Genomic DNA, 27,032 nt, shown 5'->3' with positions numbered 1-27,032 from the left:
TGAGAGTCTGACAGACGGGTAGAGAGAGGGAGCTGTAGGGCCGAATCGAATGGCCAATATAGATGCAAATACACGTTCTAAGATATACAAGATTTCTACCCAGAATTTAGATAATGATTCATTTGTCGGGTTCTCAGAATGAACTCGTGGATTGTACTCGGCCGAGATTCCGCATTGAATCGACATGAATATAAACCCCTGCTAAGTACTATTACAGGTGGATCTCCTCTCGATCGCATCAAGAGTCCCTCATCATGCTTCGATGCAGTTGTACCTTTTGCAAATGTGTTTTTCTTGCGCCAAAATAGTAATAGTATCGATAAGCAGGCCTCAAACCGGATCTTCTGGAAAAATAAACCTCCAACCCGAATAAAGTCAATCAAGTCCTAAGACGACTTGGGAGTAACGGTGTGGTGATATATCTTGTTGCGAACTCATGGCATTTGTAGGGGACGGCTCGCTTAATACAAACTAGCTCCCTAGTAGTATACGAAGGAGGGGGTATCAACTGAGGAAGCGGCAGCCGCTTGACCACCCTCTAATGCTATTAAGAAACATCAACAACCAGTTTGCGTGATTCAAATCTGCACCTTCTATTCACTGAAGATATATCTAATGTGCCAGCCCACATCTGCAAACGCCTCAATACTGTGTTAAGAAGCCTTGTGGTCGCGCGCCATCAAGCGACCGCTTCCTCGGTAAATACCCCATCCTTCGTAGGCAAACAGAATCTCTTGGGTGAGAACAGCCGTATGCAAAACCAGCATCTTGTCTTTCGTTGCGGCCAGGGCCATGCACCGCGCACAACCAGGACTTGACCTCAAAGCGTCAAATGACCGAATCCACCTTCTTGGACGTTATTGTACAGTAATGCTAACTGAGGACCTGCATACGACAGCACGCGTCCCAGCCTCTTGGCCGCTGGGCCGCAAGCTCCCTTGCAGAGCCCGCACCTTCCTCTCAAGCTTCTGAGTTCTGAGTCAATTGGCCGACAATATGGCCGTGTAATGCGGGGAAGTTCAGAGCTATCGTGAGTTTCCCGGCTGCATACTGTACGTTCTGTGTTTTGTGCGGTCAGGGCCAAGCACCGAGGAAAACGGAGCTTATGCCGGATGACGATTGGTGAACATCTTGGGATGCACGGGAAGACGAACGGCGGCATGGCGGCATGGCGGCATGGCGGGAGATGGGCGAAGCTTGGCTGCGATCATCGCGCGCTGGGAGACGGCATCCTTGAGAAGTGCATTCCGGGCGGTTGTCGCTGGGGCAGCTTGCAGGCAGCTTGCAAACAGCTTGCCAAAATAGACAGTTGAGAGGACTGTCAGCCTGCGGGCATTCCGCCATTGATGTAGAGCTTCTAGAAGCCGTAAACGAGAAGCCAGTGCTTGGGACCTTGCATCTCGGCGCCAGTTGGTGCTTGCAGCTGCAGCGCCGCCAATTCTTGGGCCTCTGCACGACCAAAGTACCGCCGGCCCTAGCGAGCGCCAAACAGGGAATTGAACTTTGTTGGACAGCACCTTTTCCGCCCACCTCCGATATCACCACCAGCGCCCGCTGCATAGTCACTCACTCGTCCTGCTTCCTCGACAATTGCTGTGACCCATCGCCCAACTAGAGCCATGATCGGATCGCCCTCAATACAGCTGAAGCGCGCCTGTGAGTGAGGAGGTACAAGCGCTGCCAGACCGCCGAACACGGCCGCTGAAGAGACGTGAGATACAGCGTCATCGAACCGCGTCGACCAGAGATTGGCTGCCAGTTTGTAATACTGTACACGCAACACGCTCCGTAAGCTTCATCGACGGGAGATCGAAGACATACGCTTCGGCGCGATTGCGATTGGACCATCTTTACCATTTGGGCGCGCCCGCTCGCTGTGAGCACGAATACCTCAGCGCTCGACGGAGCCAGATACGCAACATACGAGTGCCTAGGCCGTACAGGAGCTCCCCTGCAAGGCTCAGACAGAAATTGACACGATAATGGCAACAACACTCCGCGCATCGCGAGCGACACTGCTCCTCATTCTCGCCGTCCTCTCGCTCCTACATGTCTCACTCGCCCAGGACGCAAGCGACATACAATGGATCACGACCGTAGACGCCAATGGAAATAAGTTATGGCTGCAGGACAACAGAAGACCGTCGCTGTATACTGCCGATTTTGGAGATTGCATGGGCAGCAGCACGGTCAACGTCACCCGGTTTGATGCCGCTTACTACAAGGATAACATGACGGTTACGTTTCACTTGGCTGGGAACACAGGGTTGAGGAATGAGTCGCTGATGAGTATGGAGCTTGAAGCTAGGGTGTAGGGTACTTATTAACTGGGGGCAGTGTATATCGGCGTGTTTGCGTACGGAGAGAGCCACTTCGACCTGACCTTCAACCCCTGTAACGCCAACATCTACAGGTATGAATCCGCCCTGATACCTTGCTGTGAACAAAGCTGACCCCCTGGCTCAGCATGTGTCCCATGAATGCAGGCGTTCCGATAGAAGCCAATGGCATCATCCCTATCAACTCTAATGATGTTGCTGGAATCCCTCGTAAGTTCGCGCAGCAAGGGCCTGATGACCGGGCTAACACCCTTAGCTATTGCCCTGTCAATACCAGACTTCGAGGGCCAGGCCATCCTGAGGATCTTCTCGAACACGACTCAGACCCAGATCGGCTGCTACTCCGCCGTAGTCACTAATGGCAACACCTTCTCTCACCCGAAAGCCGTCGGATCAGTGCTGGGCATCTTCACCTTTGTAGCCATGCTCGCGTCATTTGCTATGGCCATCTACGGGCAAAGCGTACCAACCATGCGGAAGCACTACGCGCACTCCCTGTCCGTTCTCGTCGTCTTCGCAGTCTTCCAACACATCTTCTTTACCGGCGCGCTATCTATGAACTGGCCGAGTGTGTTGGTCGCCTTCTGGAGCAACTACGCCTGGGCCGGCGGCATGATCTATACCAGAAGCATGCAGAACTCCATCAACAACTTTATCGGTTCTAACAAGGGCAACACTACCGCGGTCGGCGCTGCCAGCTCCGGCGCGCTGAACGAAGATCTTGGCGGTGGTTACGACATCTCGAAGATCTACAAGCGGTCTGAGCTCTCGAGTTTGATGAGCCGGAGTGTACTTGCTGGCGACGCCGAGAGCAGGCTTGCGAAGAGAGCTCTCGCGAATTCCACTGAGGGCTTTAAGTGGTATGGTAATCCGGTCCCGCCAGGACTGCCTCTTCCGGGAAATTACTCTGGGTTTGCCGGGACCCTTGGGCAGCAGAAGATTCCCGCGTCCAATGCCTTCCTCACTGGCCTCATCTGGCTGCTCATCCTGGTTGGTCTGATCGCTGCTTCGGTCGCCGCCTTTAAATGGATCGTGGAAGGCCTCATCCGCGTCAAGCTCGTCAAGAACTCCCGGCTGCCCCTATTCCGATCCCACTGGCTCGGCTACACCGCGATGGCAGTGCTTCGAACACTATTTATCGCCTTCTTCATGATCATCTTCCTCTGCTTATTCCAATTCACCTACGACGGCGCAGCCGGCGTGATCGCAGTCGCAGCCATCGTCTTTGTCATCTTCCTGATCGGCATGTTCGGCATCGCGGCCTACGCCTGCTACTACCGCATCCGCGTCGGAAACTACGTCTCGCAACCGGACCGGGTCAACCTAGAACGGCGGAAGGCATTAGGCTTTGTTCCATGGTACTCTTTTAGCAGGGCTAGCGAGCATCAGGATGATGGCGAGAAGGTCTACACCGGATCGATGCCGTTCTGGCGCGTCTCTCAGGCTGAAGCAGCTACTGCAAAGTCTGTCCACGACGACGAAGACTACACCGAGAAGTTTGGCTGGCTCGCCTCCCGCTTCCGGCGCACGCGCTGGTGGTTCTTCGTCGTCTGGCTGCTTTACGAGTTCATCCGCGCGTGCTTCTATGGCGGCGCATCCGGCCATCCAATGACGCAAGTCTTCGGCCTGCTGGTCGTCGAATTCATCACTTTCGTCGCTATCATCGTTATGCGTCCCTTCGAAGGGCAGCGTCTTAACGCGCTTGTGGTTTATCTCCTAGGTTTCAGCAAGGTCGCCACGGTTGCGCTATCCGCGGCGTTTGATATCAGATTTAGCCTCGCCCGCATCCCGACCACGGTTATTGGTGTCGTAATCATCGTTATCCAGGGCGTCCTGACTGTCGTGCTACTCATCGCGATCGTGGCGGGGGCGATATCGAGCTACATGTCGCTAACACGCAACCGCGAGGACTTCCGGCCAAGACGCTGGCAGGGGATGAGAGAACGGTATTTCAGGCATATTGAAGGCGCGGCGACGGACCTGCCGCCACCACCTCCGCCGGTGGTGGTCGAGGAGGAGGCGAAGGTCGGGTTCAATGTCACGAGCATAAGACGGGTCGCGAAGATCGAGGACGAGGATAGGGAGTTTGTGGGGGAGATTAATGGGGATCCCGCTGCGATGGCCTCATCGGCCGAGACGGGCAACAACACCAACGACGCCAACGAAGCGGAGGCAGGACCTTCGTCGCCATCAGCGTCGCCGCCGCCCGTGGGCGTGCCGCACAGGACGCGCAGCCGCGCCGGCAGCGTCAGGAGCCAGCGCAGCCACTCGAACATCCCGTACGGGGCGCGCGTGCACCGCGCGAGCTGGAGCACGCGCGACTTTGAGGGCGTGGCTGCGGAGGGTAGGGAGGACGTGGCGCGCCTACCGAGTCCGCAGAACAATGCCAGCAGACCAAGATCGAGGGCGCCGAGTGATGCGGTACAGAGGTCGCCCAGCGCCGCGGGCAACAGACCGGTGCTCAGGACGCTGCACAGTGAGGTGGAGGTTGGGGGTGTGCGGCCGGTGGAGAAGGCTTCGAGCTGAGAGAAGATCGATGTGATGGGAAGGAGGGCAAAAGGGGGGGTGGTAATGCAAAACGGATGAATGGAATCAACGAATCATGACGACTGGGCACGTGGAGGATGGGGATGTAGCATGGGTGGATCTGAGGGAGGCACCTATGGGTGATTTGCATCGTGAAACTGGCGTCCCGGTTTGAGAGGGTTTGCATTGGGGGGCGGTATAGACTCACAAGGGCGAGGGGGAGGGGGAGGTCACGACTGGCGTTTCTGCTTCGAGATGCTGCGGATAGCAGGCATGAGGATTGCGATAGAGTAGCCGTGGCTCCTACTGATAATGCTTTGCTGATTCAACGAAGCTGATATCAACTCGAAAGCTATTACAGACCTACATAACGTGTGACCGGGCCATTGTCTGACAGGTGTTCGTCTTTCTTAGCAGAGCAACGGGTCAATGGTCCTCAGTGCCCATGGATCTTCAGTATTCCGGTGATGCTTGGCACGGTGTCTCAAGCTTCGGGGCTCCAGCAACGCAGATCATGCCCCCGATCTACCCCGTGACGTTACTCCACCTGGATGAAGGTTACTTGATGCCCTACCGCAAGCACATCTGTCGCCACGATCGAGAATGACGGCCCCGATCGCTGGCAGAAGCGAGGAGGACGTGGCGCAGCGAAAATTCCCACTTGACGTTTGCATGCGCCACCCCCCAGCCACCTTGATCGCATGACACGGAAACAAGCTTCATGGGAAAATGGCGCCACCAACTCGGATGGGGAAATTGGCCGCTCGCTTCGTCCGCTTTCGGCCATGCAGCGCCGATCACTACGATTCCGAGAAGTGGGCAGGGATGCGGGCAGGGATGCGGACAGGAACGATGACAGGGAAAGCAGGTTTGAGAGGGCTGGCACCATGCTTGTCGAGGCTGCCTCTGTAGTGATTAGAGAGGTGATGGGCGTGCTGATATGCCACTTTCTGCGTAGCTTGAGAGATGGAAGGGAGTGAGATTGAGTAGGCCATGTCGGATGAGGAAAGATGGAGTGGCAGGCGCGACGTTGGCAGCGGACATGACGGCATGGGTGAAGGAGCGTTTCGTTGCACGGACGAGTGAAGGGAGGAGCTTGGACGGGCGATACGACGCACGGTGTCGCGCGCGCCTGCCTTGGTTTTTTTTTGGGGGCAGGGCAAACAAAAGTGGCATTCCTCGCTGTTCTGCGCCTCTCTTCTTCTTCTTCCACATCACACCAATAAACACAAAGACCTCGAAGATTCTCATTGCACAGCAACATCCCACCGCGCATACATCAACTCAAGAGTCCACGATCAAGCAAAGAGACAACAACGAGAACATCCCGTCAAAATGGGTGCCGTAGTATCCTGCGTACGTCCAGCCCAGCCCCCTTTCCTCGTGTCCACACCCGACTACCCCTCCTAACATCCAGCCGCACATTCTGTCTCTTCACCACTAACAATCCCCGCAGATCAAGTCCGTCTTCCAGTCGATAGGCGCCTGCCTCATGGCCGTCGTCAACGCCATCGGCTCCATCTTCCACGCCATCATCAACGGCATCGTCTCCGTCTTCAACATCATCATCTCTTGCCTCACATGCGGCCGGGCGGGGCGGAGGAGAGGGACGACGAGTAGAGTCTAGCGAGGGGAGGAGAAGTGGTTGAAAGCGAGACCTCGTGGTGGCTGAAAAGATGGTAGATTCTACGACGACCGAAGCTGCACGGCCTCCCCAAGCATCTGGACGGCTCCTGTTGTCCGAGGTCTTCGACGGTCGCCGACCAGCACATTCTTCCGCAACACTCTCGACTTCTCTCGGAACACCCGCGGCTCTTCGTTACGGCGATGGCTCGATACCCCCATGCTAGCGCTTGATTACGATGTTGGGAGACGGACTGCATCCTCGATACCCCTTTCCTGTTCCTGCATTATGGTTCTTGTTGCGTTTTCGTTCAGCGTTCGTGCATGAGCTCGGTGGTTGTACGATAGACTAGTCGGCGATAATTATAATGGTTCTGCTCTAAGCTCTTCTCACAGCCTCTACGAGGGCGTCGCCTAGGAGCGCTAAAGCTCTTCTTGCCCAGCGTGTTTAATCAACTACCAGAACCTGACGCCACATGCAAAGCCGGAGGCCTCCCTTGCATATCGAATGCATCATCAAACGTCAACGCCTTGCTGAACACCAGCATTGCCACACCAATCTGTTTCACCTCCAAAGAGGCTTTCAGGTGCTTTACAAAGTCGCGCAGATTCCATCCTCCTTCTGCTTGCACCGAGGGCAATCTTTTTGCTTGGCATTCTGGTCTGCTTGCCACGGTATCAGCAGCCGGATTTCTCTTCCGGAAAGCGTCCAATTGCTCTAGGTAATATGATCGAAGCCAATCTCGGAGACAACTGAGATATATGGTAGCCTAAAACCAGAAGAGGTCTCCAGACTGTCTAGGGTACGGAGGGATGTGCAATTCGTATCTCAGCCATCCACTTCGAAAGTCTAGGATTTCTGATGAGAGGATTTTGAGGTCCGGGTGGCGGCAGTGACATCGAGCGCCTACTTTGGGACTTTAGTGCCCTTATGCCCTCTTCCGTGCGCTCATGCGCTCGGTTTTGAAGCTCTTGCGCGGTTAACCAAAATGGCTGTTGTGGGGTTGGGCTGGCAAGAAAATTCTGAGACTTGAAGGGTAGCTGCGCAGAAGATTCGCTACTGACTGCAGGCAGCGCCCAGGAGGTGTCTGCTCGTAAGGTAGGTACTTCCCTCCAACGGCCCTATGCGTCCATTTCAGCCTCTCTTTTCGCCTCCGCACGCTCTGCCAGTGTCTCTTCGGAGGGCGGACCCGAAATTGCGTTCCTTCGACCGCGGTACTCCATTTTCATTGCAGGCTTGCCTCCCTATCCCTCAGTAAATGCGGATCCTAGATTGTCTGCGTAGGTGCGTGTCTGTGCAAGTTTATTTACAAGCTCAGCGTTTTGCGTTCTCAGAGCGTTGGCATCGTCTCTAGCGAGCTTTGCATCCCGCCGGGCGAGCTCCAGCGCCTTGGTGACGCTTTCCAATTCCTTCTTGAGGCCATCGACGGCTACTGCCGCGGAGCTGAGCGTGGTGATGGCTTTAGTGCAGCAGGGACCAAAAAGCACGGCGGTGCCGCGAGTACTCGGTCGCCGGCTCGGTTTAAAGCAAGTGATAACGGTTAAATGCTCGACTAGCTGTTCTGCGGCCGGTCTCTTCTCGGGTTCGATCGCAAGCATCAGCTTGATTTCCGCAAGTAAGTGCACAGCGAGTGGTTCGACGCCAGCGATCAAACCGCACCATTTGTCCCTCAGATGGATGTTAGCTTGAAAAGAGTGGTCGGCTTCCGGACGAAGCGCTTTTAAAGTATCTAATGATTTCCTGGTTCTCGCTAACACAATCATTTCTAAGAAAATGCACCCAAGGGAGAAAATATCGGCTGCCCGACCGTTAGGCTGAAAAGCTGCGACTTCTGGCGCAAAGTATTTAGGGGTTCCGCGCTCCCCATTGTCAGTGACACTGACTGTTAGCGCTGAGAAGTCGGTCGAGGTCCCAAAGTCCGTTAAGCGTAAGCCATCGTGGTAGAGGAGGATGTTTGATGGCTTGAGATCCTTGTGCCGAATGCGTTCATTGTGGAGGTAAGCTACAGCTTGAGCCAGACAGCCGAAGCATTGCAGAAGTAGACTGATGCTTCTATTGCCATAACGTGTAGTACCGATGCTTAGCTGATCGAAGCGGTCAAGCATGCCTTGAAAGTGGGATCCAAGCTTTTCGGACTCTGATCCCTCAAGGTACTTGAATGTGAACAACTCGAAGTCTTCAAAGAAAACCCCAAGATCACACACAGCCACAGGCCAGAGCAACAAGCCGAGGAATTGGCGGTGCGAGTAGGTACCAACTAGCTGGATGATGTGATGGTGGCTCAATTTCTTCAACACCTCGATTTCTTTCCGTTCTTGAGGGCCAATCAACCCCCGACAATATCTTCTCTTCCACGCAAGCTTTATACCTTGGCAGGCCGTTTCCCATACACCTCCGTTAACGCCATACCCCAGGAATCTTTCTTCCCGCAAGGGGACGGTCTCATTAGTCTCAAACTCAACGTGCGAGCCACGGCCGCACCAGTCGGCGGCAAGAGCAGCGATTGACTCCGGCGTACTTTCTGAACTCATGGTCGAAACAGGTCTCTACAGGGTGCTTTTTTCTCAGTTCTCAAGGATCGCCGAGTCGCCTTTACAGGTACAAATGATATCGTGCCGCAATTATTTGGTCGGCAGCAGCAAAATAGCCAGAGTCGTCAGCCAAGCATACTCCGCATTGCAGAAGGGTTGAGAATTGCCAAGCCCTCTTGGCAGCGAAATTCAGAAAATCTCGTTCGAAGATACCTAGTTATAGCATAACTATCTTACATGTAGGTTTTATGAATAGAGGCTTATTCTAGTCGTAGAAGCGTGCGCTATAACTATAGATACATAATCTTAAGGCTAGTCTTTATAATTATAAAGAGATCTTATATTTACTCTTTCTATTACTTAAGATTAGTATGCGGAGTTTTTCTGGCCAAGAGATTCTAGAAAAACCAAGCTTATAAGAATAAATCGTCTTTTTAGAAACTATGCTATAGATATTAAGAGTAGTCTTAATTTTACTATCTCTAGTTATAGCATATGCTTTTAGGAACAAAATAAGCCTCTCTATAGAAGCTACATATAAATTGATTGCGCTACAGGTGGATATCTGTGAAAGAGGATTTTTTTGAATTCGCTGCCAAGAGGGCTTGGCTATTCTTAATCCTTTCGCAACGTGGAGTTCCGCAAAGCCAAGCTTTACGCCTTACCCGCGTTCGACCACCAATGAGCAGCGTCTTCAATTGAACCTCCAAGCTCACTTCTGATCCATACTACAACAACAATGCTACCCTTCCGCTCACTTGCTCGAGCGCGCAGCAAGGTGACGCTTATCGCATTGCTTCCGAGAACGACTTTTCGTCCCGCGCGGTCATGGCAACAACCCACCCTCTTCCAGCGCAACAGCACCACCAAGCGATTGTCCTCCACCACAACCCATTCGCGCCCCATTGCGCCTCCTACAGCTCGTACCGCTCGACGGCCGCCGTCCAGTCACCCGTCTCTCGACACCCTTCAGAGGTGGACCTTCGTGGCCACCGCGCTAAGCATAGGCGCGCTCTTCGGTGTCATCTTTAGCCATACCGTTGCGCCGGCGCCGCTTCCGGAGCCCGGGAGCGAGAAGGATGCAAAAGTGCTTGCAGAGCTCGAGGACGAAGTCGATGAGTTGGAGATTGTCAAAGAGTTGAGGAGATCGCCAAAGCGTATGGAAGGAGCGGGGTTCCAGTACAGGGCCGAGAGGTTGCGAGACTTGCACCGTGAACGCCACCTCTCCAACCCCCAGGCGGACAGCGCGTTCTTCGGATGGCCTGCGCGGGAGCAGGCGCAGGAGGCGCAGCAGAGGCGGGCGAAGAGGGCGGAAGAGAGACGGGCAAGGAAGAAGGGAGCAGGGCCTCTGCATCAGGACGTCAAGCTCGACAAGCTCCCGACCCCTGAGCCGCAAGTCGCAGAAGCCGTAGAAGCAGCAGCGGCGCCGAACCCCTGGATCGAACTCGACCCTCCCGCGTCGCGCTCCCCAACCTCCAAGCCCCTGTCCCCCTCTCCTCCCTCCCCATCCTCCTTAAGCAACCCAGAAAGACTAGACTCAGACACCCCACTCCACAGCCCGCTGTCCGCGCCCAGTGATCCTCCTCCCGCCCACACAGCCTCCACCTCTCCTTCGGCCTCCCAGTCTCCATCCCCATCCCCCTACACGCACTCCACCCTCCCCGGCTCCCGCGCCCTCGGCCACGCCGGCCCCCGCACCGTCCAACGCACCTTCTACAACCCCACCACGCGCGAGCTCGTGCAGGCCGTCTGGCTCGGTGGCGCGCTGAGCGGGTGGCCGGGCGTCGTGCACGGCGGGCTCATCGCCACTGTTGTTGGCGAGGCGGGGGGCTGGTGTTGGGGGCTGAGCAGGGTTGTTGAGGGGGCCGATTCCGCGGATGCTGGTGCTGATGCTGATGCTGATGCTGCGGCAGCGGTGCTAGCGGCGGCGGCAAAGGAGCCGTCTTGTGAGGAGCCGAAGGAGCTGAGTCTGACATACCGGAAGCCGACGACGTCGAATGGGTTTTATGTCTTGAGGTCGAGGGTTGAGACCCCCAGGGCTGCGGCTGAGGCTGCGGCCGCGCCGGTTCCTGCGGAGACGCCGAAGCCGCCGGTGGATGTGACGTTGCCGCCGAGCAAGGATCTCACGAAGCAGGTGCAGCTGGCTGATCTGGGTGGAGCTGGGAAGGGAGGGGCGGGAGACGTCGAGGTCGTGACCACGCTGGAGAATTTGGAGGGGAAGGTCTGCGTCAAGGCAAGGATGACATTTGCACGGTGAGGATTTAGACACGGTTCGGAAGAGTTGGGATTCATGAAGAAAGCAGAGCAACTGATTCGCGTGGATGGTATTCTGGTGACTCCCACCGCTGCTGGGGCAGAAGAGCCGGACCTAACCGCGAGAGTAAGCTTCTGCGGTCATACCGCCGACGGGCAGAGTCATTCAAGCTTAGACTGCACGAGCTGGTCCATGTTGGTGCGTGCAGAGCCACGCGGTCGCGAGGCTAGTTCACTATCTTGGGAGGCCGGCTGAGGGCCGGGGCTGGGATTCTTGCAAGAGCAAGTAGACTTCAACACAGTATCCTCGTGCAGCCGGTGCTTAACGCACGCCTTCTACAGGGAATCTCTTGTTATAGTACAAGAGCTGGTTGGTTCAGCAGACGCGTCTATTGCTTGTTGGCCAATGACTGACCCAGGACATGCTATCCACCAGCTGCACGAGGAACGTGTAGACATAGAGGCTTCGTATGAGGTCTTAGGATGGGGTGGAGTAGAGGCAGCCTGGACAGGCCTTAGAGCCTTGAAAAGGCCAAGGTACAGATGGCTATTGTTAAGATCTCCTACGGATCGAAAAGCATTTGTCTTTCTCATGTGCAGATACAATAAAACGGCAAAAAACTTATTTCTAAGAAACCCTCAATGTCTGCGGGCGCCTACGGAGGCTTCTGCGTCATTGACGCAAGACAAGGTGGGTTTTTTGGATTGCCTCTTGTAAGAGGACGACAGGTGGATTCGAACTGGCGATTGGTCTTCACTTTAAGGTGAATCCGGTGAAACACGCTTCCACCTAGGCCAGATGGGCGATATAAGTTAGAAAAAGCAATAGAATCTATATTTTTGATGCTTCTCGATAGTTGAAGGGGGTTCATCTGTAGCCTTCCGCTTGTTAGAGATTGGTCTGGCCGGTATCTCGGACGGGATAATTTCATGTTCAGATAGGAGCAAAAGCGGTTCTGTCTCTGCTGCCAATGGACTCCATACACTAGGGAGACAACCAGTACACCATATGGATCAAGAACTGTCAACTTTGGGTATCATATCGAACCCTAGCCCAACACCAACAGCAAACGAACCCAGCAATGTTCAACTTCGCCAACCACATCCATCCCATGCGCATCCCTACCCCTTCACGAACAACTCAAGAACACCCCCACCCAATCCTCCAGCGCTATGCTCTCAACAACAACTCCACCGCCCGATCAACCCGCAGCCCATCCCCCAGATCCGTGACCCGCAGCGCCCTCCGCGCCTCCTCCGCCGTAAACCCCATCTCGACGATCCGGAAGATGGCCCGGTCCGCGCTGTCCACCGCCGGGTCGTCGCTGTAGAGCTGCGACTGCCGTGGGTGCTGCTGCGAGACGGGCTCCTCGCGCACGTGCGGATTGGAGAGAGTGTAGGTTGAGAGGGGACGTGGGGCTGGGGCAGGGGCTGGGGCAGGGGCTGGATAGTGCTGTACTGGGGGATGTTGTGTCGGTGGATGTTGTGCAGGCCGCAGTGCAGGATGCACATTCTCACACTGGTTCAGCGTCGGCGGCGGAGCCGTGGGCTGCGCAAATGCCCTCGACATAAGCGGTGGACCACGTCCAGCGGAGTCGAGGCTGTTCATCACAAGGTCCCACTCGCTGAAGGGCCGTTCCGCACTCGAAGCACCGCGTTCTCTTCGCTTGGCGGTCTCGGCAGACCGCCGTAGTGACGACTCGCGCGCCTGCTGTCTGCGGTTGCTCTGCGCGAACGCGGCGGCGATCTTCTCCTCGTAGACGCGGGAGAGGGCGTCTTTGAGGAAGGTGCTGCGGGATGCGCCGGGTGGCGGGGGTGTCCAGGTCATGTAGCCTTTGCTGGCGGCGAGGGTGAAGACGGTGGGGTCTGGGTGGGTCGAGGCGGCAGCGAGATCGAGGATGGTGGAGAGGCCGTGGGTGAGGAGGTAGGAGCACCATTCTTCTGCGTGGAAACGTTAGTAGGGATAAGCTTGGGGGTTGAAAGGGAGGGTCGCACCTAGCATTGCTTCCTCGCCGTCGATGTCGCCGCCTTCTATGTCGGTGCGGTCGAAGACGCCATATTGCCGAGCCTCCACTGCTCTTCCGTAGATCCCCTGGATCAACACACCTAGACAGTTCCACAGCTCGGTCATGTCGTACAGCTGCTCCGCGGTCAAACCGCCGGCGTTGCCTTTGGCGAAGTAATCCGGCGCGCACATCAGGACGCTGCTCAATCCAAACGAGTCGCTGCTCATGATGGTTGCGCGGCAGCTCTGTTGATGCACGAGTTCACCTCCCTTCAGCCAGTCCATCTGGCCCACAATATCATCTTCTCGACCCTTGCCACATCCAAAGATCTCGCAGAAGGTCCAAATGCGCCAGAGTGCGTCGTTAACATACGAAGATTCTTGCGGGTCGGTGCTTACTAGTGCTGCCGCGGTCCTGGGGCGCAAGAGTGACTGGCAGCGCTCGTGAATGAGAGATTGGAGTGCGTTGATTGTGCACGAGTCACGGACGTAGCACTCTAGGTAGGTTTCCGGGATGTATTCTGGTTTTGGTCCATCGTACTCTGTGCCAGGCTCGAAGGTCCACGGTGGACATGTCTCGCGATGCTCCCATGCCGATGGTGACATGGCATGGAGGACTTTTCGCATCAGTGACAGTTCATGGCGCTTGAACACGCTGTAGAATCCCTTGTTCACAATGGCGGTGGCGAAGAGATCGTCGAAATCGTCAAGGGCCTCAAAAACCTTTAGGATCACTGTTTCGGCGCCGCCAGGCGAGACATCGGCGTCTGAGGCTGCGGTGGGACCTCTGAGATGTTGGCCTTGGATTGGGAAGGTGCTGCTTCGACTAGTACTCGGGTTCGGAGCCGCAGAAGGCGCTTTACCCTTCACGCTCGGCCTCAGGGAAAGAGCCCTCGCGATCGTCGAACGAGCAACCGGGGTAGTCGGAGTATGCAGGACTCGATCAGATGAAACGTACGTATCGGATTTTGCTCGTCTTGCAGAGCTCTTTCGGGGTATAGGAGGTGGCATGTCCGACTCGATCTGGTGAGTATGCTCATGAGTGCCGTCAGGTATTGGCGTTGAGCCTTCCGCGATGGTAGCGAGGTGCCTCTCAAGTTCTGCTTCGGTCTCGCTAAGAGTCGGGCTTGGCATACGCTTCGATATATTCTTACTAGGTGTGGCATGGTTTGGGGTTGCCAGTCTTGACTGGAAACTTCGGCTCCCTGCGCTGGCTGAACGCCTTTTGATTGACTTTGCCGAAGATGCTGCGGATGTAGAAGATATCTGTACCCGAGCAAACGCCGCCTCCAGTTCACTAGGGCTGGGAAGCTCACGCGGCGGTGAGGGTATTGGCAGGTCATCCAGTGGTGAGCCTACTGTGGATGCCCCCTTTCCCCGCGTCGTCCGCGACAACACAGGGCTATACTCTCCAAACACCCCGGCAGCGACTGGGTTGAGGATAGAGAATGCGCTGTTCTTCCTTTGTCCACATTCAGGGCGCGTCGGTTTTGGGTGAGCCGTAGCAATAGGTAGCTCGTCCTGCACGCTCGTCACGGATGTTCTTCTGCTGTAATTGGAAGGCGTCCCATCGTCGTAGTCGGCGTATGACGAGCTGGATGAGCTTGATACGGAAGGTCTAGACGTGGGCTTTGGAGCCGGCTGGTGTACTGCGGCGTTCGATGGATGCTCTGCACGATACAGTGGCTGCGGCGAAATGACCTCCTCAGGTAGCTGCAGTACTGGGGCACGGGTCGGCTGAGGGGGCAGCTTGGGGTCTTGACCGAGATCTTCTTCTTCCACTGCCGAAGGTGGAGGAACGACTCCACATGACGGAGTCTTCCGTGAAAATTTTCGATGTGGCAGCGCGGCGAAGAAGGGGACACCATGGAAGGACTTGGGCCGCCAGTGATCCGGTATAACCACCTGTATCCTTGGCCGTGGAGACTTTCTAGGCTCTTGATTTTGATCAACACTCACAGCCGACTCTGTGGTGGTCTCTGGGCCTAGAGCAGCATCGGCGTGAGGTGCCGGTGATGCCAACGAACCCCCTTCCCAATGTGTTTCTCCACCCTTCCAGTAGCCAATGATGGCCGCTTTCTCTTCACTTTGCGTCGTCCTTTCGTCTACCTTAATCGATGCCGTCTGGCTGTCATCGGTGAAGGAGTAGAATTGCGGAAGCGCCTGACATTGCATAGCGTCTGTGTGCGAGGAACGTGCAATGCTGTTCAGTATCTCTTCGTTCGGTGAGGTTGCCATAGCCATCTCAAGCGGACTCAGAGGTGCCAACTGTGATGTTTGGCCAGCCGGCTTAGGCACTGCGTGCAAGATTGTCCCGGTACGACTGCTTGTTGATTGTTGGGGTTTACTCAGTCTCCACCTCCTCTTCTTACCGCCGGGCTCTGGCTGAGAAGGCATATTGGCTGGATGGTTTGATTCTACTGGAGAGTCGATACCACTGCGGCTGGAGGAGGATGCACTGCGGCGGCTTATCCAGGAGACAGAACGAGGTCTGATTGCAACAATCAGTGCCTTGCCCGTACCGACGGTGCTGCAAAAATCATAGAACGTCCAGATCTCATTCGCAGTTACAGACAGAGAAATGAGAACGAATACGAGCTCTCCGGGATCTGGACTGAAGCAATGAAGCTAGGAAAGGTACTCACTTCTGCAGCTCGATTCTAGATTGAATGCTTGAGGACACATCGTGAGGAGAGGTTGCCATGCTTGCGTTTGGAGCGCCCGCTCCGGGAGGACACGACGTCTTGTCAGACGAGGGGCATGGATGCCATCAGCTCAGCTCAAGCGGGTCGCGGCGTGGCACTTCGTGGCGTGTTGCAAGATATAAGCAGGCGTAGTGATAAGAAGAGACTCGGGACTGACGGAAGCCTGACGGAATATGCGGCGATGCTGGCAGCTATTTTGGTTACCAACAATTGCGAGACATTGGAAAAGACGGTAGATTACAACAAAGCCTCAACAGGCAGAGGTATGTATGTTTAAGTTAGCTCAAGGCGGCCTCATCCTCAGCCCTGTTGGACCATCCGTCTGGCGTCCACCAACGGAAGATCCAGGTGCAGACAGGCCTTGGGCGGCGGGGAAGGCGCATTGTTGGCTGCAAGACCCCCATCCTGCTCCCCGTTCGGCATCCTGTGTTGCAGTCAGCTCGCAGCAAGTCCGAGAGCCAAGCTTCGCAGTCCGTGGTGTTGGCATGTCGATCGGCGAATCCTCTGCTCGGGAGCCGCTGCAGCAGGGAAGATGCCTGTGAGCTTGCGTATAAATAGGTTATGACTTGGGCCGGGCCATGCACTAACATGTGAGCTAGTCCGAGTAGACGGGCAGACACGAGCGCGGGACGCATCTTGAGAACACCACTTTAAGATGCACAACATTCGTGTTTCAAAAAGGCCTGATCTCCTGCCTTGCAGCATCACAACCGAAGCCGTCTAGGTAAGTCGCTGCTGCGTAGCCTGTAGCCGCGAGCTTCAGCATTGCTAGATGGAAACAATACTGCAAGAGAGAAGTTGATGCTATCAATCCGCTTCTCGGGCTTTGTACTGTTCCCTTCGTATCCCCAAGATTAGATGGCGTTCTTCTAGGTTCTGCGCCGAACGTCATCATATATCTCCAACGTCTGAAGTAGGTTTCTCGCTCGCTCAACTACACCGAAGGCAAACCCGAGGTGTGGAAGAGTGCATTGCCCGGACAATGAAGCAAGTTCTCGTGTCAAGCCATATATCTCCTTGGTTTCGGTAGGAGGATTAGACTCTCTTATGTCACAAGCCATTCTCGAAGCTCCGGGGGCCAAATTGAAAAATAGCGTCGAGTGGGTCTCCTTCGTACGCTGAAGAAGGTTCCTGATGGTATGTACGTGACGGACCCGAAGATGCACCTGTTCCTCTGAAGCATGGCCACGGTGTTACTGCTGTTACGTCCGCAAAACCGCTTGATGGTTTCTCTGCAAGACCAGAGCTAAGAGGAACACTGTCAGAACAACATCCGCTTCTTTTCCAGCGGAGGAGATTGTTCGATCAAAGCCGGCTGCGAATGGATAACTGCTATGATCCTGCGGTGTTATTGAAGCCGTTCGGGTGGCCAATGTCTTGCTGAACTTGTAAGATAAGTATAAAGTCTTGGTGATTGCATAGTTCTGTTGAACCGTGATGGTTCGCATCCAAGAGCCCACAGCCAGGGTGCTCGGAATCACGTGATTGGCCTGGGCTAATGACGATGCAGCCCTGTGAAGATTTCAAGATCGGAGACCGCGAACTCGACAACGGTTTGCAGCAGCCTATGGATTTGATACGCAACGCCCATATACAGCTGGACGAGATATGAAGCCCATATCTCATGGATCCATCTCAGTGCCATCGCCGACATTACTACGATTTCTGCGAGCGCAGACCGATGCGCAAAGCCTGCCACGGAGCGCTTCGAAAAGCCGCACCAGCTATCTAGTGGGTGGCAGCATACGCGCTGCCTCGACTAGCACAGCCTCGAGTCCGTCTCCTTCGCATGCAAACGCTGCGCGACGACATTGTTACGGGCACCAGCCGCTTCGCACCACCCGCGAAACCACATCTCCACCCCTTTACTCGCAACATAACTACAAGATCCTGCCTTCAACGGCACATCGCAGCTTAGCGACGAGCAGTCCTCGCCGTACCTTCTCTACTACCCGAGCATCAAGTTTCTGGAATATATTCGGCAGCAAGAAGCGGAAACCAGCAGCCTCGCTCCAGCCCGATGACCTCCCGCCTCTCGCAAGCTTCCTTGACGACAATGGCAGTTTGGGGAGACTACTACGGCCCGCGAATGAGCTCAAGCTCCGCTGCACGGAATTCGATGAGAATGGCAACGTGACGCTTGTAAACGGGGAGTTCAAGAAGAGCGAGCTGATCGCCAAGGTAGGTTATCCTTTGCAATGCGAGAATCATAGAAATGCCGCGATGCCACGGTATCAGCACCACCCTTTGTTCTCCGATACTGACATTCCCTACGCACAGTATGGCCTCCTCCCCCGCGACCTCCGCAAGATTGACTCCTCCCTCCTCCCGCACATTCTCGTACGCCCCTCCGCCATCCTTCTCAACCTCCTCCACCTGCGCGTCCTCATAAAATACAACCGTGTCCTGGTCTTCGACGCCTACGGCTCGACAGACTCCTACACCCAATCGGTCTTCATGTACGACCTCGAAGGTAAGCTACGGCAAAAGGAAAGCCGCATCAGCGCCGGCTCGTTACCCTACGAATTCCGCGCGTTAGAAGCCGTCCTCATCTCCGTGACGACGGGGCTCGAGAGCGAATTCGAAGGCGTCAGGGAACCTGTGGTGCGGGTCCTGAAGGAGCTGGAGGAGGACATTGACAGGGATAAGCTGAGGTATCTGCTTATCTACAGCAAGAAGCTGGGCACGTTTGAGCAGAAAGCGCGACTCGTGCGGGACGCGCTGGACGAGCTGCTCGAGGCGGATGATGACCTCGCGGCCATGTATCTGACGGAGAAGGCGGCGGGGAAAGAGCGGACGGAGGAGGAGCACGAGGAGGTGGAGTTGCTGCTCGAGTCGTACCACAAGGTCGCCGATGAAATCGTGCAGGCGGCCGAGAACCTGGTCTCCAGCATCCGCAATACCGAGGAGATGTAAGATATCCCCTTCCCTTCCAAACCCCCCCCCTCGTCTCGACTCCGGCAACCGCTAACCCACCCCAGCGTAAAAGCCATCCTTGACGCAAACCGCAACAGCCTAATGCTGCTCGACCTCAAATTCAGCATCGGCACCCTCGGTCTCGGCGCCGGCACCTTCGTCGCAGCCCTCTACGGCATGAACCTGAAAAACTTCATCGAGGAGTCCGACCTCGGCTTCTGGGGCGTATCCGCCTGGTGCGCCGTCTTCACCGCCATCGTGTGTTCCGTCGGCTTGAACCGACTCCGCAAGGTCCAGCGCGTTAGCATGTGGGGCGAGGGGTATCAGCATGGGAGCCCAGGGCCCAGGGCACGGGGGAGGGGCAGTTGGCGGGATGTTGGGAGTATGGGGTTGAATGGTAGTATTGGGAGTGGAGGGCCGGGGGCGCTGGGACCGCCGCCGGCGGGCGTGGGACCGTTTCCGGGCGCGAGTGTGGGCGCGAGTGTGGCGGGGTTGAGGGGGCCGGAGAAGAGGGTTGAGAGGTGGAGGAAGGCGAAGGAGTTGCAGGCTACGCCGCTAAGGAAGAGGAGGACCCCAGGTGTCGGGGACCCGGAGACTGGCGGGATAAGCACCGCGACTGGCCTTGGGGCGTCGGCTGGTGCGGCGGTGGGCTTGGGGACAGTGACGGGAGGGCAGGAGCCGCAGAATCGCGGTATGGGCGATAGTGAGTGGCCTGCCCATGTGGGTACGCCCAAGCCGATGTAAGCTGGTGGTAGTTGTCTCATTGTATGTTTGTTCTGTTGATCTCATCTCATCGCCATTTCATAGACGGAGCGGGGTTGGACCGTTCTTGTGCATAGCGCCGGCGTTACTCGCAAGCTGCGCAGGCTTTGTCTATGGCACAGCACGGCCACTTTCTTGTAGTATACAGCGTTGTACAACTAGACACCAGATAAATCGAGGCCGATCATGTAGCATACCTCCGTCATTTTTCATACGAGAGAAGCCGAGGTAGTTCTAAAAAGCGGAACCAGCTAGTGATCTTTCCAGTACGCTGTTCCTCACCTAGCGTTGTGCCCAGGAAGTTAATATGCAGAGCAAAAAGCAAAATGACCGTTTGCAGATATTCTGAGCCCCTTCTACACGATCCTGTGTAGGTTTGGCGGCAGTCCGGTGCGTTCCCTCCTGAGCATGGTCTAATGAAACGTAATTGTCAGCGATGGCGCCATAGGTAAGACATCACAGATCCATATTCTGGCTTATCTCTGTATGACTGATGACTCTACAAGTCCAACAGCTTGTATTGTGAACGTACCGCATACCGCAGGTCTCTCTTGTCAGCCTGGAGCAACATCTCCCTCAGCAATGCGCCCTTGGGATCTCCACTGCTATTAGCATGCTCTATCCAAGCCCACAGCTTGCTGTCGTAGTAATCGACGTCCCCATCGTCACAGTCTGCATGGCAAAGCAACAAGTAAACCATTTCCACGTCGAAGCCACAGTCCATCACTGCTACCCGTACCATCTCCGTTTTGGGTATGACTCTAATGTTTTCGTGGAACAACTCCGCGACCGCTTCTGTTGAGCCCTGTTGTATGGCGTCATAGAGACCCTGGGTAGCCACTTCGCCCATGGATGTGTACTCCCAATCAACGCGGCCGTCCAGTTTGACGAGCAAGGAGAGGAATTCGACCTTGTCAGACGTCCAGGGTCCATGGAGAACTTTCTCGGGTATCTGAAATGCACCCATCTGAAGGTATGGAGTATGTTCAACCTTCCAGAGATCAGCTTTCCAGTCATCTGCGGCGACTGGGAAAAAGGAGTGCGGGCAAAAGATATTTGAACAGGCTGAGAGATGTTCATCGTCCAGCAGTTTGTGCTCCTTGACGTATCGCTCGTGAACTCTGCGTAGAATCACCTGGAAATAGGACCAGGTGAAAAAGCGGCAGGCTAGGAGCTCAGAATGCAGCCTTGGCATGTCCGCGGAGGTATCATTCAGAAGTAAGCCGTTGCAATAAAATGCCCGAAGGCTGAATTCCAGGCGTGTGTGCTCATCAGAAAGCATAGCGGCTAGATGAGGGGAGCTGCGAGGCAGAGCGATGTTCATGCTCTCCAGAAAGATCATCTGTAGTAGTTCAAGGGGTAACTCTTCGAGACGCGACAGAGACTTCGCTGTTTTCCGCCGCTTTGCGGTGGATGGTCTAGCCGACCTGACAGAAGCCTTGGATATTGTTGAAACCGGGGTACTCGCGCGAGATGAGACCGCTGAAGAAGCTGCCGATGTGGAAGCGGACTTGAGCGGACGGCCTCGGCCTCTCTTGGATCCCGGGGTATTGGACCGCTTGCCGCGGATTTTGATCGGAGTGAGTTCCATGGTGCAGGCTGTTGTCGTGGGGCTGTTGTCTTAGTGTTGTGTGTCGCAGGCAGGAAAAACGAGAGTGATACAGAAATGAAGTCTGGATGATGGTTGGTACCGTAACAACCAAACAAATGCATTGATCTACCTAAGATGGCGGTTGACTCTATAGCTATTGAAACTGGCCACGATGTGCGCACAACCTGACAACGAGAGGCGAGGATACTCGTGTTCCCTTGAGAAGCAGTCAGTACGTATATTCAAGTGATATACAAAGTGTTGCTAAGGCTGAGTGGAACATCCTCAGTGATCTTGGTGTAAGAGAATAATCATACCCTGGAGGGTCAGTTACTATCTAGTGCGTATGTTTTTTAATCATTGGATATCGTGCGAACGAGGTAACGAAGCAGAGTAAGGCGAAAACACCACTTACACTAAAGAGTTTCAACCTACAGGCTGCGACTACCGTAGCCGGTATCTTTTCAACTTTAATCTGGATACTCGGCCCTATGAGTATGTGTGAACTGTGTACAGAAGTCAGCGACCGCTTCCAAGAGCTAGGCGGTTCAGAAGGAACAGGTAGACGTTGGCAAGAAGTCAGAATATGTAAGATTGAATATCATGGCTCCAGCGCCGTTGAGAGGCTCTGGCGGGAGCCTCCGGTCACTGGAGTCAGTCGCAAATTATCTCATCACGAAGAGCGGAAATATCTGGCAGTGATGTAGGAGACTTACCAGTGTGCGGTGCTCCACAGCAATCACGCTGCAGACTTGGTGTTGTTCGAAGGAAGAGATGAAGTTGCGAGCTGGCGAGGGAGAAAATCGTCGGGCTTGGCATCTAAGCGAGACACCCACGACATCAGAATTCCAACCGCACGCCCATCTGCTAACGCCGGCACCTCGAACATCCCGCAACAACAACTCTTCATCCAAGCCCGAATCACAGAAGTGAGTAACTGATCGCTTCTATTGCCATTACTGCAGGCAGCTTCGCGGCGGATTGCTCCATCTTGTGGGAATCGGGCGCTCGAAATAGGCCATCGAAGGTCACTCTGCTAACAATCCAGCATTAGGCCACGGACACGATGGGCGACGCCGACATCTCAGTAAATCCAACCCTCCGAACACGCAAACGAACCCACGCTCACAGTTTACCAGACTTCACAATGGCGCTTGGTCGAGACGGGTCGCGTTGTTCTCTTCAGCACCGGCCCATACAAGGGACGTCTCGCTGTCATCGTCGAGATAATAGACCACAAGCGCGTGAGTTCTGCGTAGTCCTTCACTTGGCCGCCGAACCAGGGCGTAGGAGGGTAAAGAAGCATTGCGCTCACAGCGTTTCAAGGTTCTTGTTGATGGCCCGTCGGACACCCCTTCCAAAGCCGTTCCGCGTCACTCCGCCGCCCTCTCACACGTATCCCTCGCACCGATTGTCATTGCGAAGCTTCCCCGCGGTGCAGGCTCGGGCGCCGTCAAGGCTGCATGGGAAAAGGCGGAGGTCGAGGGCAAGTGGGAGAACAGTGCATGGGCCAAGAACCGGGACCGCATGGCGAAGCGCCGGCAGTTGAACGATTTCGAGAAGTTCAAGGTGATGAGGCTGAGGAAGCAGGTCAGTACTCAACACGTTGCCCACTGCTGCGACAAGTCCCAGGATGCGTCACCGACCTGCGCATTCGGTTCCGTTTGAGGCGAACACTACACTCTTTTCTACTAATTAACGCAGGCATGTGCTAACGATTGTTTATCCAGGCCCGCTTCGAGGTCCAGAAGTCGCTTGCAAAGGTTCGTGCTTCGGCAAAGGCATGAGGGGTTCTTGAATGGTTGAGGGGGCAGATTTGGTGTTTACGGCACAGTATTGCAAAGGACCTCTCGCTTCAGGGGAGAGTCTTGAGCTTCCTTCACACAGCGTCCTTTTACAGTCAGCATCCAAGATGGGTAGTCAACAATGCAAGGCATCTCCATCTGAAGCGCGTGTACTGCTCCTATACATCGCTGTGTATTCTGTCTGCTGCGATTCGTGTATTATCTCACCACACACTAGCTTGCAGGAGGTATGGCAGGAATTGATAAGGCACGAATACAGCTTGGAGTCCTATCAGCTCAGATATGTGTCTCGCACATTCGGTCGCTTTGGGTTTCTCCCATGAATTGTAAAACGGGATTGAACATCCAACTTTACGCAATGCTAGCACTTTAATCCACCAACTGTGACCTTCTCGAAGATGCATTGAACATTGCGCTTCACGCTTGGCTCCTCACGTGAATGTGCGTCCAATGATGGCGTCCGCCTCGCCTAATTTCGCCCAAGCACAACCGACCCGACACGCTTGAACAACCACAGCCTCTCCGAAATCACACACACCGCACAACATGTCGAACCCACGCATTGAAGAGCTCCCGGACGAGCCAGAGAAGAAGGGCGCCGAGGTCGAGGACGCAAGCTCGAGCTCTGACTCCGAAGTCGAGGCTGCGGGCGGCGATGCATCCATCCCGGCCGGTGCATCGGTCGCGGTGCATTCGCGCAACGAGAAAAAGGCCAGGAAAGCCATTGCTAAGCTTGGGCTGAAGCATGTTGAGGGCATCACGAGGGTCACGCTTAGGCGGCCGAAGAATGTGAGTTGAGCGTTGTCCCGGAATCAGTGAATTGGGCGCCAGCTCTTTGCGCATCCAATTGTTGGGTGCTTTGAGCATTAGAAAGCATCACCACAGGCACTGTATGCGGCCGAACAATTGCTGACAGGTTCATCACAGATCCTCTTCGTCATCAACCAGCCGGATGTCTACAAGTCCCCCTCAAGCAACACCTGGATGTAAGTCTTGCACCTGCAGCTCGGTGAAGCTCCTTAACAACTACTAACACCACCCCAGCATCTTCGGCGAAGCCAAGATCGAGGACCTGAACTCCCAAGCCCAAGCATCCGCCGCCCAGCAGCTCGCCCAAAGCGAGGCCGCAGGCGGCGACCACGCCGGCCACGACCACGGCGACAAGGGCAAGGCCGTCGACACCAGCGACAAGAAGGACGAGGACGAGGACGACGGAGAGGAGGTCGACGACTCCGGTCTTGAGGCTAAGGACATTGAACTGGTCATGCAGCAGGCGAGCGTGTCGAGGAAGAAGGCTGTCAAGGCGCTCAAGGAGAACGACAATGACATTGTCAACTCCATCATGGCTCTTAGCATATAGGGCGGGCTTTTGCAGATACGTACGGTGCTCTGGCTCGGATCTGGTAGCGGGAGGTGCATAGCGGGCTGAAAATGGTTTCTGTGTATCTCAATGCCGGATAGAGCTGTGTGCTTGAGCGGAGCTGGGAACCTCAAAAGCATGATATCGCTAGCATGTCGCTCGAAGCTACCTTGCCAATCATAGTGCTCAGACATGCTTCCAACGTGATAGCCTATCCTTTCCTCCACAAGACACTAACATGAACAATTTTCTCAAGCGGCAGAGGCAGTAGCCATGCAGTGAATTATGCTCTAGCCAACGTTAGCGCTTTCCTCTGACAGCGACAACGATAGCTTCGCGTTTTGCCAAATCTGACGCTGCCCAAGATCGCCGGTCACGTGACCCTCATCCTCACTCTTGTGAGCGAGGACCGCCGACCTCATCCAACCCGCAAACAACCCTCTCCACTCAGCACACCCCCCAACCATCACCATGTCGGTCGGAGTACGTCCAATGCCCCTCGCCTCGAACTCTCACATCACCCAGATACCAATTGGTGCTAACACAACCCCACCCAACAGCGCAGCGCAGCCCTCAAGCTCGACTGGACGAAGCTCAGCACGCAGCTCGGCCTCAAAGGCAGCACAGCGACCGCCCTCCAAGCCTTCAAGAAGCGCAACGACGACGCGCGCCGCAAAGTCTCGGTGCTGTCCGAGCAGCCCCAAACCGTCGATTTCGGGCACTACCGCTCCCTACTAAAAAACACGGCCGTGATCGACGAGATCGAAAAACAGTTCCAGGGCTTCAAGCCCGCGACGTATGATGTTGGGCGCCAGATCAAGGCGATTGAGGCGTTTGAGGCGCAGGCTGTGAAGAGCGCGGAGGACACGAAGGGGGTGGTGGATAGCGAGTTGAAGGATTTGGAGAAGACGCTTAGGAACATTGAGGAGGCGAGGCCGTTTGAGGAACTTACTGTGGTGCGTATACTTGTGCTCGGCTGCTTTTGCTGGCTAGGGATCCTGAGAGTTGCGAGATGCTGACGGGTTGCTTTTGCTACTAGGACGAGGTTGCTGCCGCCCGGCCAGACATCGATGAGCGCACTTCACAGCTGGTATCGAGGGGTCGCTGGATGGTACCTGGCTACAAGGTAACATCTCATCTGTCCGAAGCGTCGAGTCGCCGGATGCTAACAGCCGCAACAGGAGAAATTTGGCGACCTATCGGTTCTATAGATGCTCCATCACCGCCCACTCAACGCAGTTCCTTTCCGGGACTTGTACTACTGTGCATAGCATTTTCATCAACCCAATGTCGAGATAAGAGAGCTCATATCACTCATGCTTCTACGTTTCTACTATCCCAGGAAAAGCTGTTAACCTCCGCCCAATACTCACTGGATCTAGCAAAAGAATGCATGTACCTCATACATGAAAATCAGGGACCACAGCAGCTCGCACAACTATATGCCGGCCTTGCCAGTGACTCACGCGGTCTCCCAAACGTATCTACGATGATAATGGCCTGGTTCGAGCTAGTTCCCCTGCAATGAACACTGCTTGCACAGCTCTCTGCGAAGCGAGCATGACTATCCTGTGCGAAGCTTCCATGAGATGATCATCATTACTCCTCGGATATTTGCGCCCACGCTGGAAGGTAACTGATCATATGTCAGCATGTCTTCTTAAGAACCAGTCTCCCAAGCCCTTTCTCTCGGACAAGCTACTGGATCAGTAAGATGTAAAATGGTGGGAACAATTCGAGGCGCTATTAGTACCTCTATTCTTCTCTATTTCGAGCGCTTGTTCGCTGCACACATTCCCTTCCCTGCAGCTCAATCGTTCGAACCCCATTCTCTGTTCCTCCCGCCCTAGAGGACAGCAATCGAAACAGGTAATAACACTGGGGAGACATATGAGGACCGAAAGCACTGTACAACCCCATACCTTGTTTCGACTCTTTCGGCACTTGCGGCCGGAGACAGGTCGTCTGCACTGGTAGCCCGCAAGCTATACGAAAATAGAGTCGGCTTGTGAAAGGTGCATTTGCTAAAAAGAGCAGTAGAGGTCCCGCTGTAGAACGCCGCAAACTGCACCGAGGCTTACATCAAAACGGGAAGACAGCAGGACAGAGAGATAGTAGGATAGGCATAGAAAGGATAGTAGAACAGGGTAGTGGGAGAGCAGGCCAGCTGAACAGCAGGACAGGAACCAAGATAAGGACAGGAACCGGGACCGGGGCCGGGACCGGGGCCGGGACCGGAACAGGAAGACTGGAGCGACGTTATACGCAACCACTAATGTTGCCGCACTTGGAAAAGCAGAGCTGTCCGTAGAACGATGCGGACAATGTAGGACCGCAGGGGTGGATATGTGTTCACGGCGTGGCTAGTAACACTTAGCATAAGCAAACCGTAGTTGCATTTCGACGTCCAGCGCAAGAGGGAGCTCTACACATAGATGCAACGAAGTGCTCTGTGAACTTGATGATGGCAATCACCGAGGCTCACTTATATCATCAAAACTTCTTCATGAACATCGTGCTTTGTTCGCGCTGCAGCGTTTCCTGGCTAAAGCAAGCAATGTGTGAACTGACTTACTGCATAGACGTCGAAGTTTCTCACTCTTGTATATCTTTGA

The 27,032-nt window shown here is 55.0% G+C and overlaps 10 protein-coding genes across 10 annotated transcripts; 7 read left to right on the top strand and 3 right to left on the bottom strand.

Moving 5' to 3' along the window:
• Positions 1–1,982: 1,982 nt before the first annotated feature.
• Positions 1,983–4,865, top strand: W97_05554 (uncharacterized protein; the record flags this gene model as incomplete). The annotated part of the gene is made up of 4 exons (XM_007783583.1): positions 1,983–2,289; positions 2,338–2,413; positions 2,467–2,549; positions 2,596–4,865. 4 exons carry the CDS (start codon positions 1,983–1,985, stop codon positions 4,863–4,865), a joined length of 2,736 nt encoding a protein of 911 aa, XP_007781773.1.
• Positions 4,866–6,200: 1,335 nt separating this feature from the next.
• On the top strand, positions 6,201–6,492 carry W97_05553 (uncharacterized protein; the record flags this gene model as incomplete). Its single annotated transcript, XM_007783582.1, has 2 exons — positions 6,201–6,221; positions 6,322–6,492. 2 exons carry the CDS (start codon positions 6,201–6,203, stop codon positions 6,490–6,492), a joined length of 192 nt encoding a protein of 63 aa, XP_007781772.1.
• A 1,241-nt stretch (positions 6,493–7,733) lies between these two features.
• W97_05552 (serine/threonine protein kinase) lies at positions 7,734–9,020 on the bottom strand (the record flags this gene model as incomplete). The annotated part of the gene is made up of 2 exons (XM_007783581.1): positions 7,734–8,157; positions 8,269–9,020. 2 exons carry the CDS (start codon positions 9,018–9,020, stop codon positions 7,734–7,736), a joined length of 1,176 nt encoding a protein of 391 aa, XP_007781771.1.
• Positions 9,021–9,759: 739 nt separating this feature from the next.
• W97_05551 (uncharacterized protein) lies at positions 9,760–11,277 on the top strand (the record flags this gene model as incomplete). Its single annotated transcript, XM_007783580.1, has 1 exon — positions 9,760–11,277. One exon carries the CDS (start codon positions 9,760–9,762, stop codon positions 11,275–11,277), a length of 1,518 nt encoding a protein of 505 aa, XP_007781770.1.
• A 1,167-nt stretch (positions 11,278–12,444) lies between these two features.
• Positions 12,445–14,289, bottom strand: W97_05550 (uncharacterized protein; the record flags this gene model as incomplete). The annotated part of the gene is made up of 2 exons (XM_007783579.1): positions 12,445–13,214; positions 13,269–14,289. The coding sequence occupies 2 exons, from the start codon at positions 14,287–14,289 to the stop codon at positions 12,445–12,447; spliced, it is 1,791 nt and encodes a 596-aa protein (XP_007781769.1).
• Positions 14,290–17,591: 3,302 nt separating this feature from the next.
• On the top strand, positions 17,592–19,643 carry W97_05549 (uncharacterized protein; the record flags this gene model as incomplete). Its single annotated transcript, XM_007783578.1, has 3 exons — positions 17,592–18,164; positions 18,264–18,895; positions 18,965–19,643. The coding sequence occupies 3 exons, from the start codon at positions 17,592–17,594 to the stop codon at positions 19,641–19,643; spliced, it is 1,884 nt and encodes a 627-aa protein (XP_007781768.1).
• A 374-nt stretch (positions 19,644–20,017) lies between these two features.
• W97_05548 (uncharacterized protein) lies at positions 20,018–21,252 on the bottom strand (the record flags this gene model as incomplete). The annotated part of the gene is made up of 2 exons (XM_007783577.1): positions 20,018–20,074; positions 20,194–21,252. The coding sequence occupies 2 exons, from the start codon at positions 21,250–21,252 to the stop codon at positions 20,018–20,020; spliced, it is 1,116 nt and encodes a 371-aa protein (XP_007781767.1).
• Positions 21,253–22,318: 1,066 nt separating this feature from the next.
• W97_05547 (uncharacterized protein) lies at positions 22,319–23,039 on the top strand (the record flags this gene model as incomplete). The annotated part of the gene is made up of 4 exons (XM_007783576.1): positions 22,319–22,339; positions 22,392–22,496; positions 22,579–22,842; positions 22,983–23,039. The coding sequence occupies 4 exons, from the start codon at positions 22,319–22,321 to the stop codon at positions 23,037–23,039; spliced, it is 447 nt and encodes a 148-aa protein (XP_007781766.1).
• A 564-nt stretch (positions 23,040–23,603) lies between these two features.
• Positions 23,604–24,417, top strand: W97_05546 (uncharacterized protein; the record flags this gene model as incomplete). Its single annotated transcript, XM_007783575.1, has 3 exons — positions 23,604–23,846; positions 23,985–24,043; positions 24,102–24,417. 3 exons carry the CDS (start codon positions 23,604–23,606, stop codon positions 24,415–24,417), a joined length of 618 nt encoding a protein of 205 aa, XP_007781765.1.
• Positions 24,418–24,888: 471 nt separating this feature from the next.
• On the top strand, positions 24,889–25,628 carry W97_05545 (ATP synthase subunit D, mitochondrial; the record flags this gene model as incomplete). The annotated part of the gene is made up of 4 exons (XM_007783574.1): positions 24,889–24,900; positions 24,978–25,373; positions 25,457–25,543; positions 25,599–25,628. 4 exons carry the CDS (start codon positions 24,889–24,891, stop codon positions 25,626–25,628), a joined length of 525 nt encoding a protein of 174 aa, XP_007781764.1.
• Positions 25,629–27,032: the final 1,404 nt, after the last annotated feature.

The sequence above is a fragment of the Coniosporium apollinis genome (assembly GCF_000281105.1).
Source record: "Coniosporium apollinis CBS 100218 chromosome Unknown supercont1.27, whole genome shotgun sequence".
Taxonomy (NCBI): domain Eukaryota; kingdom Fungi; phylum Ascomycota; class Dothideomycetes; genus Coniosporium; species Coniosporium apollinis.
The sequence above is the reverse complement of the archived record's forward strand: the minus strand, read 5'-3'. Positions and strand labels throughout refer to the sequence as shown.